This window comes from Mastigoproctus giganteus, chromosome 7 (assembly GCF_048544385.1).
Source record: "Mastigoproctus giganteus isolate SK-2022 chromosome 7, ASM4854438v1, whole genome shotgun sequence".
Lineage (NCBI taxonomy): Eukaryota > Metazoa > Arthropoda > Arachnida > Uropygi > Thelyphonidae > Mastigoproctus > Mastigoproctus giganteus.
In genome coordinates this window covers 143,231,849-143,250,626 of record NC_143581.1, presented here as the reverse complement: position 1 = coordinate 143,250,626, position 18,778 = coordinate 143,231,849, and the positions used below count along the sequence as shown (strand labels likewise).

Here is an 18,778-nt window from a genome sequence, read left to right as displayed (position 1 = left end):
TTATACAGTAATGTCAGAAGCGTCGTCAATAAAATGAGTGAATTTGAACTGCTGGTTAGGACAAGGAACGCTGATATAATAGGGCTTACAGAAACGTGATGCCACCGGGAGATAGGGGATGATGAGTTTCAGTATGGTATGTAAAAGGTATTTAGGAAGGATAGGGAAGATAGAATGGGTGTTGGGTCATGCTTATCAAAAGCAGCCTGAGCTCGAAAAAAGCTTTCCCGGATTCAGACGTTTCGCATGCTAGTATTAGAATATGTATGGTGTGAGATAGTTGGAAGCAAAGGTATAATGAGAGTGGGAGTAATCTACAGGCCAGGTGATTGAAGATTATGATGAGAGCCTCTACATGCAAATGGAATGGGCAGGTAAGTCTGGATGTCTTATTATGGGTGAGTTTAATTTGCCTCTAATTGAGTGGAGAAAATGGGAAGGAAACTCCACATGGGGGACAAAATTTTTAAATCAACTAGATGATTGCTATTTGTATCAGCATGTCAGGGAAAAGAATACTCTAGACCTCTCATCTATTATGTCATCTGGTTCATCATTTGCCGACCGGGCTAGCCGAGTGGGTGAAGTACCTGCCCGGCAACCCAAAGGTCGCGGGTTCGATTCCCGCCTCGGGCTTGGATCAAAGTACTGCAAAAACCTTGGGAGGTGCAATATGGCCACAGAAGCCGATGCGCCAACAACTACCAAATCAAAAAAAAAAAAAAAAAAAAAGTTCATCATCATCCATGAACCAGATGACATAATAGGGCTGACAGTACAGGAACCAGTAGCAGGAAGTGATCACAGAGTTCTATGGTGGACGATGAAGAGAGAGGTAGCAGTAGATAAAGGCAAAGGAATGGGTTATAATTTTAGGAGAGGAAATTAAAGCAGCTTAATATACTACATAGCCTCTATTAACTGGGTAGATATCTCACAGAGAGCGAATACAGTTGAATTATGGTATACCTTTCAAACATTAATCACAGACGCCTTGAATGTTTATATACCATTAAAAATACTCCGTGAGGAGGAATCCAAGTTGGATGAATAATGAAGTTATCAGATTACTTCAGCAGAAAAAGACGGCATGGAAAAGTTACAGAGCAATAAAAAGTACTGAAGCCTATAACAGCTACAAATTGAACTGTAATAATGCCACTGAAATAGTAAGACTGGCAAAGAGGGGTTCGAGCCCGTCACCACCAAATACGGAGGATGCGGAAAGGTCTGGGAATGACCACCGCATATCCCGGAGCAATATGGCCTTAGTTGCTAATGCTCCTAAAAAACCAAAAAACAACAACAGCTGGCAAAGAGAGCAAAGAGGGGGATAAGGAATTCGTCACATATATAAATGCAAAGAAGAGGAAGACAAACCAGATCGGACCTTATGTAATGGACATAGGATAGTATTAGCTAGCTGATGTTGCAGATGAACTCAACAATTACTTTGCATTGATATTTACAGAAGAAAGACCCTTTATGTCAATGAGAAATTATGGGAATGAAGTTTTAAAAAAATGTAATTAATGTTGAAATTTCACATGTTTATTTAATGAAAAAACTTTCGAGCCTACAGGCCAGTAAGGCTCCTTGTGGTGATGGCATTTACCCTTTAACCTTAAGGGAGGTGGCAAGTGAGTGCATCGAACCATTTAAGCTAATTATGAGAGCATCACTGGACTCGGGAGTGATTCCGTTGGATTGGAAAAGTGCCAACGTATTTCCAATACATAAGGGAGGTTCTAAGAGTGAAGTGGGAAATTACAGGCCGGTTAGACTAACTTCAGTAGTAGGGAAAATCACGGAGACTGATCAAGGGTGGAATTCAGGATCACTTAGATAGAAATGGAATTCTGAATGATACTCAGCACTTTTTTGTAAACGGAAAATGATTGCATTACTAGAGGCACATGATGCAAGAAAGCAAGCTTATGCAGCATCAGCCAAAAAAAAAAACCTCTTCCATTTCACCCCTCCATTTGATCCAAATACCTGTCCAGCTCATGGTGTACTTATAAACAGCAGAGAAGGCATAATTCAAATAGCAGAAGACTACTATAGAGAATTATACAAGGAGCGAGGGAATGAGGAATGATACCAGCAGTGGGGAAGATCGATTGCAAAGTAGCAACACATACAACATACCCGATATTCTTCCTGATGAGGTAGAACATGCATTGAAGAAAATGAAGAATCGGAAAGCCCCGGGGGAAGATGAAGTTACTGTAGAGTTGTTAAAATTGGGAGGAAGAGACATAACACAAATACTGGCAAGGCTCTTCACAAAGTGCATTAGAAAAGGTGCGATGCCTAAGCAGTGGAATAATGCAATCATAGTTTTGCTGCATAAGAAAGGAGATAAATCAGAAATTGGAAATTATAGACCAATTAGCTTGTTATCCCATATCTACAAGTTGTTCACAAGGGTCATTACTAACAGATTAGAAAGAATACTTGATGAGAATCAACCGAAAGAGCAAGCTGGCTTTAGGACAGGATTCTCAACTATGGATCACCTTCACGTAATATCACAGCTAATGGAGAAAGCAAATGAATATAAAACACCATTATGCCTGGCATTTGTGGATTATGAAAAGGCATTTGACTCCATACAGCATAAGGCAATGTTTCGGGCACTGGAAAGACAAGGCATAGATACTCCATATATTATGATTTTGAAGAAAATATATGAGAGTGCTACATCCTTTATTAGACTAGACAAAGACAGTAGCAAATTTAAAATCGAGAAAGGAGTTCGACAAGGAGACACAATATCTCCGAAGCTGTTTACTGCTGCCCTTGAGGAAGCTTTCAGAAGATTAGACTGGTCGCAGAAAGGAGTCAATGTGAACGGAGAGTACCTAAACCATTTACGATTTGCAGATGACATTGTGGTCATAAGCCACGATCCCAAAGAATTAGAGGAAAATCTTAATCAGTTATGCACAGTTAGTAAGGATTTTGGACTAAAGATGAATATGGCTAAAACAAAAGTAATGATGAACAAGTATGCCACGGAAAGGGAAATAATGATTGAAGGAGCAGTAATTGAAAAGGTGGAGTCATATACTTATCTGGGACAAGTTATTAGCTGTAATAATGATAAATGGCTGGAAGTCAAGAGAAGAATAAATTTTGGATGGATAGCATTCAGGAAATATAGTCACATACTGAAGAGCAATATCCCAGTTTGTCTGAAATGTAAAATAATGAATCAATGTATACTCCCCACCATGACTTATGGAAGTGAAACTTGGGCACTCACCAAAAGAATGGAAGAGAAGCTAAGAACTACACAGCGAAGAATGGAACGAATTATATTGGGAATCAGACTGTTAGATAAGAAAAGAAACACATGGATTAGGCAGCAAACTCAAGTAAAGGACATTCTTATCAAAACTAAAGAACTAAAATGGTCTTGGGCAGGACACATAGCTCGAAGACATGATGACAGATGGACTAAGAAAATAACAGAATGGTACCCAAGAGGAGCTAGAAGAAAACCTGGAAGACAAAGGCGGAGATGGATAGATGAAATTCATGAGTTTTTGAGTAGTAAATGGATGACCAGTGCTCAAAACAGAAGGAACTGGAAAGTTGCTGGAGAGGCCTTCATCCTGCAGTGGATTGAAAATGGCTGATGATGATGATGATGATGACCTGTCCAGCTCAGCCTTAAATTTATTTAGGCTATCAACTTCCACAACAGAGGATGGAAGTCTGTTCAACCAACTGCCCACTGACTAAAGGCAAACTTCCACACATCTATCCTACATCTGTCTTTCCTCAATTTGAATATATGCCCTCTCAGGTGATTATTCTGAGCAAAGAAGAAGAATCCCATCAACATCGAGTACGTTCAAACCATTCAATGCTTTATACACCTCAAACAGATCACCTTGCAGGTGCCTAGTCTCCAGACATTGTAATTTGCAAAACTTAAGCCTTTCTTCGTAAGAGCAACCCTTTGTTCCATTCACTAATCTTGTTGCCCTTCTCTGTACTCGTTCCAACGTCTCTACATCCTTCTTAAAATGAGGCCTCCAGTCTCTATACAGTACTCAAGGTGTGGCCTGACCATTGCCTTATAAAGAGGTAAAGGTAAAGTGCAGCCATTATCAACCCACTGCAGGATGGAAGCCTCCTCAACAATTCATGCTGAGGGAAATGGACCATAATCTGCCACACTGGTCCAGTGCGGGTTGGCAGATCGACGGTATTCAGCAGTCAGGGGCTTGAACCCCGGTCTACTCAAAGAGTGTGTGCTATTGCACTCCCGCTCCTGACCACTTGGCTACGGAGGCCGTCATTGCCTTATACAAGGGGATAATCACCTCCTTATCCCTTCTAGAAAAATTCCTGTATATCATTGACAAGACACCATGAGCTACTCTTGTAGACCATCTGCACTGCTAAGAAAACTTCATATTTGCTTGCACAATTATCCCCAGGTCCTTTTCACTTTCTACAATTGTCAGTGTAGTACTACACAGTTGATACATTAGTCTTGGGTTACTAATTTCCATATGCAGTGCATTTGTCAATGTTAAACTGCAGTTGCCACCTCTCAGCCCATCTGCTCAACTTTTCTAGATCCTGTTGCAGCAGCGTACTGTCATTAGTGTCCTTAACAACCCTGCCAACCCTCGTTATTGATCAACTTGAATTTGGTGCTACCCTAACTGTATGTTATCCTAGGCTTACAGCTACCCAAATGGTCTGTTATCCTGGTATTGCTACCGAAATGCAGTTCCATGCATTTATCAATGCTGTATTTAAATTGTAACTTTTCAGCTTATCCAAGTTGTTTATCTGAACTATGTTGAATTAGCATATCCTTATTAATATCTCTTCCAGCTTCCTTTCAGTTATCATTCAACTCCCAATCATATTAGATATACTTCTGATGTACACATCTCCAAAAATTTCTTTATATGTGAGAGCAAATGCAAAATCTTTACATCCTGTAGATGTCTGATGCATCTGCAAATCATATCAGATGGATCAATATGATTCTTATCTTTCCTTCTAGTGTTAACATAAGGAATTCTTTGATACTTTTATTTGCATATAACACGATGATGTGCTTTTGTATGTCTAATCCCCTGAGTAGTTGATTACAGTCTAAGTTCTACTTATTTGGAGTTCTGTGTTACCAAACAATATTTATAATCATCTCATGCATTTCTCTCTCTACCAAGTATACTCATCACTTCATTTTAAAGCCTTTTTAGTCTAAACCTTGAACAACACCTCTTTATAAATATAAATAGAGACACATCAGTGAAGATCAGCATGTTTGAATCATTCATTTTCAGGGCATCCAGAGTATGCAATATTAGCATTAGCAAGGGCACATGATGTAAGAAAGCAAGCTTATATAGCATCAGCCAAAAAAAAAAAAAAAAAAACACCCCTTATTTCACCCATCCCCCTTGCTCCAAATGTTTGTCAAGTTCTGCCTTGGATCTATTTAAGCTATCAACTTCTTCAACGACAGATGGAAGTTTGTTCTACCAATCAACCACCGGCTGGCTAAAGGCAAACTTCTGCACATCTATCCTACAACCGTCTTTCCTCAATTTGAATTTATGCCCTCTCAGCCAATTATTCTGAGCAAGAGGAAGAATCCCATCAGCATTGAGCATGATCAAATCATTCAAAACCAAGCATGATCAAACCATTATACACCTCAATCAGATCACCTTCCTGATTGAGACAGACACTGTAATTTGCAGAACTTTCTTCGTAAAAGCAACCCTTTGTTCTGTTCACTAATCTTGTTGCCCTTCTCTGTACTCGTTCCAACAGCTCTACATCCTTCTTAAAATGAGGCCTCCAGACAAGTATACAGTACTCAAGGTGTGGCCTGACCATTGCCTTATACAAGGGGATAATCACCACCTTATCCTTGCTAGAAAAATTCCTGTATGTCGTTGATAAGATGCCATGAGCTACTCTTGCAGCCCATCTGCACTGGTCAGAGAACTTCATATCCTCCTGCACAATTACCGCTAGGTCTTTTTCATTCTCTACCACTGTCAGTGCAGTACCACAGAGTTGATACGTTGCTCTGTGGTTACTGTTTCCCATATGTAGTAGTTTACATTTGTCAATGTTAAACTTCATTTGCCACCTCTCAGCTCATCTGCTCAACTTTTCTAGATCCAGTTGCAGCAATGTACTGTCATTAACAACCCTGCCAACCTTCGTATCGTCTGCAAACGTGGACATTAAGCCTGATATACCATCATCAATATCATTTATAAATACAGAAAACAACAATGGACCCAACACTGAACCCTGAGGGACTCCACTAATAACATTAGTCCACGAAGAGCAGTGTCCATTGATTACTACCCTCTGTCTTCTCCCACTCAACCATCTCTTTATCCATAGCAGCAATTTGTGTCCAATGCCACACTGCTCCAGTTTGTGCAGCAGTCTTCCCTGTGCAACAGTATCAAAGGCCTTTCTAAGATCCAAATATATGATATCAAAGTTATTCTTTGCATCCAGTTATTTTGTGACTACATCATAGTACCCAATCAAATTAGTCAGACAAGACTTCCCCTTAACAAACCAATGCTGTGTCTGAGCTATAATTGAAGTTTTCTCTAGATGATCCTGCAATGCTTCTTTAACCAGTGCATCCATTAATTTCCCTGGAACAGAAGTTAAACTAAAAGGTATGCATTTACCTGTGTCTCCCTTTGATTGGGGTCACATTTGCACATCTCCAGTCTATGGGTACCTCCCCTGAGTCCAGAGAAGCTATCATAATTATGGTTAAGGGTTTGCTTACTTCCTTTGCTGCCTCCTTTAGTCTAACTGGATAGATTCCATCCACCCCAGTTGCCTTTCTTATGTTTATCTTATCTTCAACAATTTCTCCTCCACTTTACTCTCGTTATTACAAGATTCTCTAGCTTACTGCCGGAGTTGAATACACCTCTGTCATTCCCCTCCCTGAATAACATCTCATGTGTAAATGTAGATGCACAATATTCATTTAGTTAGTTAGCTACCTGAGCAGGATCATCAACAGTTGAACCATTGATATCAAGTGGACCAATCTGATTCATCCCCTTCCTTCTAGAGTTTACATAAGTAAAGAAATCTTTGCTGTTTTTCTTTACATCCTTTGCTAAAGATTTCTCGTAATCTGCCTTCACCTGCCTAACCTCCTTTGTAACTTGGTTACAGACCAGCTTATATCTATCATAGGCTTCTGTGTCACATGTTAATTTATATGTATCTCATGTATGCAAATGCATGGGATACATATGTATCAATGCATGGGATACATATATTTATATGTATCCATACATATATACATATATTTATATATATTTAAGCCTAAATCTTGAACAATATTTCTTTGTTTGTATGAAAAGCCTTGTAGCTTCCAAGATTAATTCTTTGAATGCTTTCCATTTTTAATTTTCTGTTGTTAACATCATCAGTTGGTGCCACTGTATACAATTTAAATACAGTCTCAGACCATCGTAGTCGCCTTTACGAAAGAAATAACCCTTCCCTTTACCCCCGATGGGTGGTTACTTCTTTGAGTAAATCCCACTTCAGCACACTGTGATCACTGCCACCTAGTGGCACCTCCGTAGCCAGGTGGGAAGGAGCAGCACTGCGTAGCACACGCTTCTTGATTAGACCGGGGTTCAAGCCTGTCACCACCAAATACGGAGGATGCGGAAAGGTCAAGGAATGACCACCGCATATCCCGGAGCAATACGGCCTTAGTTGCTAATGCTCCTAAAAACTGAATAACAAACAAAGAAACAAACAAGCCACCTAGTGGCTGATTTATCTGCAGATTCTTGATGCATGAAGAATCACTACTGATAATCATATCAAGAGTATTACTCCCTCTAGTTGCCTCTCGGAAATGCTGATTAGAAAACAATCATCCAATAAATCCACAAAAGCCATGCTAATGTGTGAGTGACCTACCCACAAATTCCAGTCAATCTCGGGGAAAATAAAATCTCCTATTATAAGACACTCTGATTTACTGGCCCACTCTGTTTCTCTGCACAATTTCTCATTATACTCATCAGATTCATTTGGCCTATAGCACACACCTACTGTCATTTTTCCTTTCCTAGTGCTTATGTCACACCAAACAGACTCGACATTGCATTGTTCACCAACATCAGTTGGATGCACTTCCTTAGATTTTGTATTTCTTAACTAACAACATAACCCCTCCTCCTTTTCTGTACACGGTATACTCCCTCAATTCCAGTTCTGCACTGCTTATGTCTGTGTGACATAAGTGTTTCTGATATCCCAACAGTATCTGCCTTTTGATGTCTTGACTAGCACTTCAAGCTCATCGAATTTGTTAACTATACTCCTAGCACTGGTTTACATGCAAGTATACATGCACCTGTTTCTACTCTTAGTTACCCTATGTATTTATTTGTTAAATACACAGCCCATGTATTTACTTGTTCCACTGTGACTCCCAGAAGTCCTGGAAATCCCCATTGCCTTGTTTTCCAGGCTGCTGCTCAATTGAATTTCAATAGCAGTAGTGCAAGGGTCACTTTTACCTCTGCCAGTGGCTACTGTTAATCTATTAGTCCGTGTATCCCCGCAAGCTAGCAGTTTTTCAACCCATCTAACTCTGCCTCGATAGCATCAGCAAATATTCTTGCACCCTTTCTATTTAAGTGTGTCCCATCCCTGTATAAGCAGTCTCTCCTGTTAACAAGCACAGGCCAGGCTGAGAAAAATTCTACCCCTTGAGCCTTGCACAATCTCTCCAGGGCCGAATTGATCGACAAGGCTCTCATATACTCCCTCCTATCGTGTCTGGGCAGAATTTCAGACACTTTCAAATTGAACTGTAACTCACAGCTTTTTTTGAGAATTGAGTTAAGTAATTCTGCCAGTCTCCTACTCTTAATATAATTAGTGCCAGCGTGTACAACAATATCACCCTTTGTGCCCTTAAAATATGATATCTGCTCTACAACGTCATCAATCTGCGCCCCTGGCAGGCATGTCCTGTTCCATCTGTCCTTTTTGCACAATATGTTCCCCGTTTCTCTGACAATAGAGTCACCTACAACTAGTTCCCCTGGGACCAGCACATTCTGCCTTGGGGTTTGCTGCTGTTTTGCTTGATGCTCAAGTGCAAGCCCTGGCATTGATGTGGGCAGCTGAGAGTTTGATGGGTCCCTCAGTTTAAATCCTTCAAGGGCATCCACTCTGTCCTTCAAGCTCTGATATAAGAGCATACGAATGCTGAGTTGGGGCCTGATTTCCTCGCACTCCTTACATCGCGTACACACAAAGACTTTCCCCTTGGCAATATCATATCCCATTCCTCATTGCTTCAGAAACATCAAACAGTGCATTTCAATAGACTGTGATTCAGAGGACAATTGCCCATCTCAGTTCTCCTCTGAGCCACAGCACTTCCATTCGTTTGAGCCTTTTGCTTGCTGCTCTGGTCTGAGTCATTCTATTCAAGTTCAATAAAATTCCAATACAAAATATATCCCAATGCAGTTATAACACTATACAGGGTGTCTCAAGAATATTGGTACAAACGTTTAGGGGAGGTAGGTAACATCTAAAGGAATGTGAATTGCATAGGAACCCATAACCGGAAACGTCACTGTAAGTCTGTACACAGCGCTGTTCATCAGTTCGCGTGGAATGAGTAAACCAGAAAATTTCTGGTTTACTCATTCAAGCAGTACTCACCGCACGAAGAGCATGCATCGATATACAAACTGTGAGCTGGCAGACGTGCACCTAGTGTATGGATTAGCAGAGGGCCCACACAGTGTTTGCCCCATGCGGCACAACAGTGCTTCGCAATAAATGTGTGGACAGGTATGGTCACTGCCGGCCGGTGACTGCTTTGTCAGCCCATACCTGTTACCATCCCGCATGAACTCAGCTAAATATTGGATCTTTCTTGGACAAGTTCTACTAGGGTTACTTGACGATGTTCCAGCAAATGTGAGACGCAACATTTGATTTCAACATGATGGGGTGCCTGCTCATTATGGAAGGTGTGTTCGTGACCATTTGAACAGGCGTTTTGGGCGTCGATGGATTGGCTGTAGTGGACCCATTGCCTGGCCCCCACGCTCATCTGATTTATCGACCCTTGATTTCTTTCTGTAGGAGGCCCTCAAATCTATCGTGTATGAATTGCCTGTGGATATGGAAATGGATCTCGTGGCGAGACTCGTCTGCACTGCTGCTGCTGTCAAAGAAACTCCAGGTGTGTTTGACCGTGTCTGCCAATCCATGCTGCGTCAGTGTCACACATGCATCGCGTCTCATGGTGAAACCTTTGAGCATCTGTTGTAACATCATGAAATGCATCCATCTTGTACTCCATTATTAATATTATGCAAATAAAAGTTTGCCACTAATTACTGTCTTGTGTCATTTCTGCTTCTTGTGCCTTTGCTACTACTTTCCTGTGACGTTCCTGGTTATGGGTTCCTATTCAATTCACATTCCTTTAGATGTTACCTACCTCCCCTAAACGTTTGTACCTATATTTTCTAGACACCCTGTATACACACACACACACACACACACACACACACACACACACACACACACACACACACACACACGTACGTATTTCGGGATTGAATGTTATCTCCGAGTTACGTTGTATGACTTTCTTATCCCCTGTCAACTTATATGTATTAATTTTTGATGTTACGTTTGTAAAAACTAGGTTGCTGTTTTATTTAGTTAAAGTACAATTCAATTGACAATGAAATTTAATAAGATTTTAAATTTTACTGATTAATTGATACTACTATGCTTGCTATCTCGTTTTCCGTTAGACCTTACTCTATCTATTTCGGTGCACATGTTGTATCATATAACAATGGCAGCAAGTTATAAACAGTTAATCTATGGACATGAGGTATTATTTACTTTCCAAATATAATTGGATAGATTCCATTCAGCCCCAGATGCTTTATTTACTTTTAGCTTCAGCTCTTCCACTTTATTCTGAGTTATCACAAAATCATTTAGCTTCCAATTATAACTTGGTTTCCTTTGATATTCCTATCCTTAAAAACATTGTATGTCAAAACAAAAGAGCCAGCCTTGCTATTGAAGTGGTTAATGAATTATAATGAACAAAGGATATATAACAGAAGATCTAAATAGTTTATATTAGATGAAAACCTCTTTAAACAAAGGTCTTTTTCTAAGGCTCAGCTTCCTGGTCCAGCTGGAATACTAAACAACTGGCATACCAATACTAGAATACTAAATTAGTCTACAATTGAAAACTTATTTCCTGTGATTGAATAGGACATGTTTCACAACTGCAAATTATGAAAGAAAATCTTATTACTACTGTGAACAGTTTACCCAACAAATCCATGGTTTCCCCAGATAAATTTCCCCATCTTCATCTTGCAGATAAGTAGTTTTTAAAAAGAAAATGTTAAATTCGTTCTCTCTATCATTGATAACCTTCTGAACCTTTTCTGGAAGATTCTGAGAAGAAGAGTACAGTCAGTCCTCGTATAGCACGATAGTTGTGTTTCTAGAAACCCTCGTGCAATGCAAAATCGTGCAATATAAACAACAAGCCCTATGGGGAAAAATAGGGTTAGGTGCCGATCACCCAAGATTGAACTCACATTTGTAACCAAAACATTACCAAACACAATAAATAATCGTAATAAAATACGTAAGTATTTTATTATGACTATTACGTAATAAAATATTGCTAATGCTTTTGCTTTTATCATAAGCAAACTTGTTTTTTGTTTGATTTTCTATCCAAACAGTTGACAGCCGTTGCATCTCTTCCAATTCTTTGTGCCTTAAACTAATGGATTTTAATTACACTTTGAGTTGTTACTGCTATGAAAGTTGTTTTTATTTTCTCTGCATTCTTTGTAATTCTCGGCGTTGCCTCATTTAGGTCTATAGCACGTGCACTACATGGTCTTTTATTTTGCTCAAAGCGTTTCACAACTATTGACAGTGGCGGACTGGCCATAAGCCTTACCGTGGAAACCCCGTTGGGCCTGAGGCCGGTGTGATTTTGGCCATAAACCATAGTATGAGGCCACTATAAATTTTCCTGGGTAAGAATTTTTGACCCAGTCCGCCTCTTTTTATCGATATTGCTTTTCTTTTTTCTTTCTGAATCTGCAGTGTCTTCACCAGGACGCTTTTTTTTTTTTCACACCTTTTAAGTATTTTACTCATTTTTAGGGAATAAAGCACAATTACAAAATGAGGAGGCACGCTTGATACACATAAACAAAGCTGCACGCGTGTAGCAACTGAATAAACAACACCGTAAAGGCAGAGATACACATTTTACTAAAGCACATTTCTGGGGGTTACTACCATAAAACAATAAAAACAATTTCCAGTTACGTTTCTGCTAGTGGAATCTGTTATAAACTGATAGTAAACTTGATCTAATTGCATTTGCGATTATACCGATAGCTGGAATTGTGTTGGTTTTTACGTTATTACGGTGAAATGTGTTTCCCCTTGACTGATATAAAACACATAAATACATTTTCGGAAACTTCTCTTCATTCCTATCGTGTTGCGTTCAGTTGGGGTGATTCCGCATTCGACTGCCGTTTCTTGTAAACACAAAGGCAAATCGTGCATCGTAACATTTCGGTTCGTGTTATATAAGATATCGTTCCCTATTTATAAATCGTGTATGATCGAATTCGTGTAATGTAAACACGTGTTGTACAAGGACTGACTGTACTTCCTACCTGTGTTAGGAAGAACTCTACCCCATGGTAGAAAGTCTCTAAAGTCAAAAATCCTAAACAGTTGTATGACTTTGGACAGAAGTTGGACTCTTTTCAAGTTATTTGGAAAGGTCATCCTTCCAATCCTTTCCCAGCACTGCTTTGGTCATCAGCTATCCTACCACTGCCACCACCCTGTTATATAAGGAATCCACTTCCATTAATTTATTGGATATCATTTTCAGGGTCCAACAAGCTCTCAGTGAAAGAGTCTGTATAGGTATTGCTTTTCATGATATTAAACTGCTCTTCATAATATCTCTATGTCGTTAGTAGTGGATACCTTGAGATGATATTTTCATATTCAAGGAAACCTACAAATCTTCAATACCATCCAAGTGCCCAAGTATTAATGGTTCAACATTCCAACTTAAAGATCAGTTACACCTAACTTGGAGAATCTCACATGGAGAAATTTTGACAGCCCTGTTTTTTTTGCAGCAACATTTTTTGCAAGTCTTTCTTGGTTTATTTTCCATATTTCAAACATATTCAAATGATCTAAAGTTATTTTCAATATCTAATCAAGGTTCATCTGTCTCACAGATCGATAGATTTGATGGGTATATACTTGCTGTGATTATGCCCTATCCAAAAATTTTATTGATTTATACATGACCCCCCCCCCACACTTTTACGTTATCTACTGAATAATAATAATACTGAATAATACAGATAAGTTCTGTTAGTCAAACTAATAGAACTTAATCAAAAAAAGATCTAAACCTCCCAAAACTTCCTTATTTATGTCACCTCAGTTCCTGTTTTAATGTCAATCATTAAGATTGGAACTGAGACCATGATTCAATTATTATCAGTCACCTCAACCATTATCTTTGCAGTTTTCCTAAGTATTTTATCTCTGATTACTTGTGCTTCAAAGGTGGTACTTGTACATATGTCTTCTCTGATATTTCTTGTTAGAGGCTTAATAATTTGGAATATCTCCTTTTTGATCTCCTCTTGCTTAAAATGTCTCTACCCCATTCCTCTTTCAAGTTCATCTGTTGCTTTTATTGCACTCACAACTTTACTGATCAATCAGAACTGCTTGACTTCCTTTCTCTGAAACTCAGCATTTTCCAGTCTAACTATCCTAACAATAAGATAATTTTTCTTAATGATTTTACTGATCATAACTCCAGCTGGCTTCAGTTTTCTAGTTACATGGAGCCATCTGGTTAAGGAGCTGAGGCTGCTTTTTCGAATATTAATGACCTCATACAGCTTATGAGGTCATTATATATTCAAATATTAATATTATTTCATTTACCTACTGAGATACCATGCATTCCTAACCACACATTCAGTACCCTTGATCTTTTCCTCACCAACAACCCTTCAAAGTGTGCAGTCAGTGTTAGTGGTCCTCTAGGCAACTGAGATCACAACTTGGTAATGTTCTCTTTCTAATGGATCCTTTCTGTCATGGCCATTTTCAACTTCATGTTGTTTGGCATTACAAGAATGCAAAATGGATGATCTCTGTGATTTCTTTTCCTATTTTATTTATTTGTATTACTGATCTAAATCTTCTAATACTACTGTTTGCTCGGACCATGTCAATGAAATTATTCTTATAGGGATGAAATCCTTTATTTCACACTCCACCCTAAAATTTCATTCTTTATCAAAACCTTGGTTTTACACTAAATGTGTAGAGGCTTTTCAAGATAAGAATGTAGTTTATTTTACTTGCCTTCTCTCCAAATCACCAGCTTCATTTTCTTATTCCACTAAAGCTTGCATAAATTGTTAAACAGGCATTAATCAATTCAGTTTATTTTGACAGGCTAAGAATAGAACACTTTGTCTCATCCAGATGAAAGTTAAGCGGACTAGTCTCTTGTCAAGCTGTTGACCTCACAATGTTTGTTGGCGTATATTCTCAGTACTGTTACTACCTGATGTTTTTTTTTTGCACCCTCAAAACAGACTCAAGTTACTAGCATCCTACTTTTCTTCTACTTCTTGTTTGGGTGATCTTGGTAAATCAACTCCTACACCATACCCAAGACAAGCCACTCAAAGTATCCGATGGTCTTCTGATAAATGATTTTAGAATAATTTTGAACAACTTGATGCCAAAAAACTCTATGGCATTTCTCCACTTGTTAAAACCTGTACTCCTATTCTGTGTCACCTCTCTACACTTTCTTATTCACTGGTGTTTTTCATTCTCCTTGGAAATTTGCTTCCTAAAAAGAGGATGAGAAATATCTGCCGTCGAATTATCTCCCTATTGCACCTCTACTATTTCCAAAGTAATACAGAAATCCATCAACTGATAACTAAAATTACCTTAACCTATCTAGTCAGTGATTGCCAGTATGGATTCCCTCATTGTCAATCCAGTGGTAATATATTGCCTTATGTTACTGATCTCTGGCCAAATGTGATGGAAAAATTTGGTGAAACTCAGTTGCTCTTGACATTTCTAAGGCCTTTGATTGTGTTTGGCATGAAGTTCTTCTAAACAAGTTCTTCTCTCATCTTATGGATTGCTAATTTTTTTTTTTTTGAAATATTGTGGATATCCAATTTTCTCTCTGACTGCTAACTTGCAGTTAGTAGTAAATGGTTTTCTGTCTTCTCACTTCTCCAATAATGCTGATGTTCCCCAAGGTTCAGTTTTTTTCTCCCAGTCTTTTCCTCTTTTGTATTAATGACCTTCCACTGAGTGGAATCCTATCCATAATTTTGCTGATGATAGTGCTTTACCTTTCATCTTCCAGTTTGAGAAACTTAGCTCTGCACAAACAGTTTCAACTTCTTGAATATCCACCACCAGTTTCTTAATTGCTGATTTCTAGATAATTATTTTCTAGTGGGGCAAAAAAAAAAGAACTTAACGTCAGTCCTTCTAAAACTCCATCCTGTCTTATTTCTTGCAAAAAAAGTCTATGCTCATCTTCAAAGGCACTCAGATTTTTAAACAAATTACACATTTCTATCAGGGACTACCCTGGCGTCCAGTTGCTCTCTTGACATAAGCACATCACACATGCATCGCACATCACACATGCATCGCACATCACAAGAAATCTTTTTCTTTTTTGCTCATTACTTTTCTTCTAAATAACTACTCACTCTGTACAAAATTTCAAATCCATCCTACCGTGCAATATTGTTCTCACAATTGAGGCAATGCTCTCAGTGCTTCTCTCAAGCTTTTAGACTATTCAAAATACACAAGTCAGTTAATTAATGTCCTGCTTCTTATAAAATCTCTCACCTCTGTCTCACAGATGTTTAGTCTTTGCTACATGTCTTTTGTAGAGATAATTCCTTAGACATCATTCTTCTAAATTGACAAACTCACAGAACCAGCCTTCCCTCATTTATCCCTTCTGCTTCAGTTCTTTAGAAAAAAAGAACAAAAGTAGAAAGGATAAAGAAATTAGTCTTCAGAATTTTGTCTAATGTCGACGGTTATCTTCTGTCTACTCAACCTTCTAACAACCAACAGTACTAAGTACTATAGGTTCTAACACCTTTTGTGTTGGAGTTTTCATAAAAAGCAAAAAATCATCGGTTGATCTTTTAGTATTTTAAGAAATATCTTCTTTCCATTCCATTATGCATGTTTTCAGTTTGGACATCACTTCCTGATTTGTACCTCAAAGTATTTTTAGCCTAGGATACTAGTTCTCTATTGGTTTAATAATGATATGAGATATTATGATTCTTCAGTAACTTGTGACAGGCACCATTGTTTCCCCCAGTGTCAACAATATAGTTTGCAGAGGCTTAAAAGACAGGAAAACAAAGTATAGAAGTCATTCATTTGGAAGTTTACCTTCCCCTTGGATTATAACTATGTTAGAGATTAGTTTCTTGCTGCTTTCTAAATGTAATGAATAATTGCCAGATTTTCAGTATTAATTATATATAACTAATAATTATATTTTCTAATAAACTGTTGTTAATGCTTGCTATCTGTTAATTAACTGTTAAATTATTGCTTTAATCATGCTTATTGCATATTTACTATATGCCACATAAATTTACTCTATAAATGTTATCTTCTGTGTAAATTGTCTTTTATCAAACCCTTGGTTAGCTGAAATGTATTCATCCTCCTGTTTAATGGCTGTGTCAGGATTTTGATTATATTTTAGTAATAATAATTAACTTTTTTTTTTCTACTTTTAATAGGTATGGCTTATCAACTTGTCCATTAGTAGAAGGAGAAGATCAGTTACGGCTTATAAACTACCAACATAACCAGATATTGAAAATAGAGAATGTAACCTGTTTTCCATTTTTAATATTTCTTGATCTCTCTGACAATTGCATTGAGGTTATTAACGGACTAGAGATGTTAACTTCTCTTAGAGTATTACTTTTAGGTAGAAATAGGTAAGTTGATAAGTTTTTGAGTCAGTATAAGTGCTTATATGTGACTAATTAAGTTTTTTTCATGTCTTTTTCATGAATAATCATGAATCATTAATTTGCAATACCTGCTTAATTGCCAGGAGATGTGTTTAGACCATTAAGTTGGTTAGTTCGACAGACAATTTCAAACATTGCAGTAAGTTGCACAGCATAAAAGTGAATGATAACGCAAGAAGTGCTGTCCATAGAGCAGTGCTTCAATTTCCTGACATTCTCAAGGCAATCATCGAGCATCGTAATTATTCTCCTCAGCTCTTTCTTCAATTTGAATAAAATCTGCATTAATTGGAAGTGCATGCCATCATACATTTTCATCTGCTGGTAAGGGAATCATGCATCAGAGTTTAAAGTCACCAAGGATCACTCATGCTCTTGCTTGGAGGTAATGCTTCAGGAGATTTTAAATTGAAGCCTATGCTTATCTATCACTGGATGACTCCCAAGCATGAAAGGATATTCTAAGGAGCACCAGCCTGTCATCTTAAAGTCCAACAAAAAAAGCTTGACTGACAAGAGACATTTACTTTCCAACAGTGTTTTGTCTCTAGTTTTTGTCCAGTAGTGTAGCATTATTGCAAGAAAAATGACTTGGAGGCCAAAGCATAGTTGGTGCCTGACAATCATAGCAGTAACCCCAGAATAACATATCAACTGTGTGATACTACACTTAGGGTGGTAGAGAATGAAAAGGACCTAGGGGTAATTGTGCAGTCAGATATGAAGTTCACTGAGCAGTGCAGATGGGTGCCAGGGCAGGTCATAGTCTTGTCAATGATATATAGGAATTTTGCTAGCAGGGGCAGGGAGGTGATTATCCCGTTGTATAAGGCAATGGTCGGGCCACACCTATAATACTATGTATAGGTCTGGAGGCCTCATTTTAGGAAGGATGTAGAGTTGCTAGAATGAGTGTAAAGAAGGGAAACAAGATTATTGATGGGAACAAAGAGCTGCTCTTACAAAGAAAGGCTTAAGATTTGCAAATTACAGTGTCTGGTGACTAGGTAGATCAAGATCACATGCAAGGTGATCTGATTGATGTGTATAAGGCCTGAAATGGTTTGAGAAAGCTTAATGATGTTGGGATTCTTCCTCTTTACCAGATTAATTGCCTGAGGGGACAAATTCAAATTGAGGAATGACAGTTGTAGAATATATGTGTGCAAATTTGCCTTCAGCCAGCATGTGGTTGATTGCTGGAACAAACTTCCGTCTGTCGTTGCAGAAGTTGACAGCTTAAATAAATTTATGGCATGACTAGGTAGCACATGCAAGGTGATCTGATTGAGGTGTATAAGGCCTTGAATGATTTGAGGAAGCTTAATGCTGTTGGGATTCTTCCTCTTTCCCAGATGAATTGCCTGAGGGGACAAATTCAAATCGAGGAAAGACAGTTGTAGAATATATGTGTGAAAATTTGCCTTTAGCACCTGTCACAAGTGCCAGCATGTGGTTGATTGCTGGAATAAATTTATGGCAGAACTTGACAAATATTTGGAACAAATGGATGGGTGAAATGGGAAGGTGTTTTTTTTTCTTTCTTCTTTTTGGATGAT

The 18,778-nt window shown here is 38.4% G+C and overlaps 1 protein-coding gene across 1 annotated transcript in view; it reads left to right on the top strand.

Moving 5' to 3' along the window:
- Positions 1 to 18,778, top strand: part of LOC150083240 (leucine-rich repeat-containing protein 49-like) — a 494,942-nt gene that overhangs the window by 160,454 nt on the left and 315,710 nt on the right. The window contains exon 6 of the mRNA XM_090377128.1: positions 16,980 to 17,183. Within this exon, the coding sequence (XP_090233254.1) occupies positions 16,980 to 17,183 (204 nt within the window). The remainder of the gene's footprint in view (positions 1 to 16,979; positions 17,184 to 18,778) is intronic.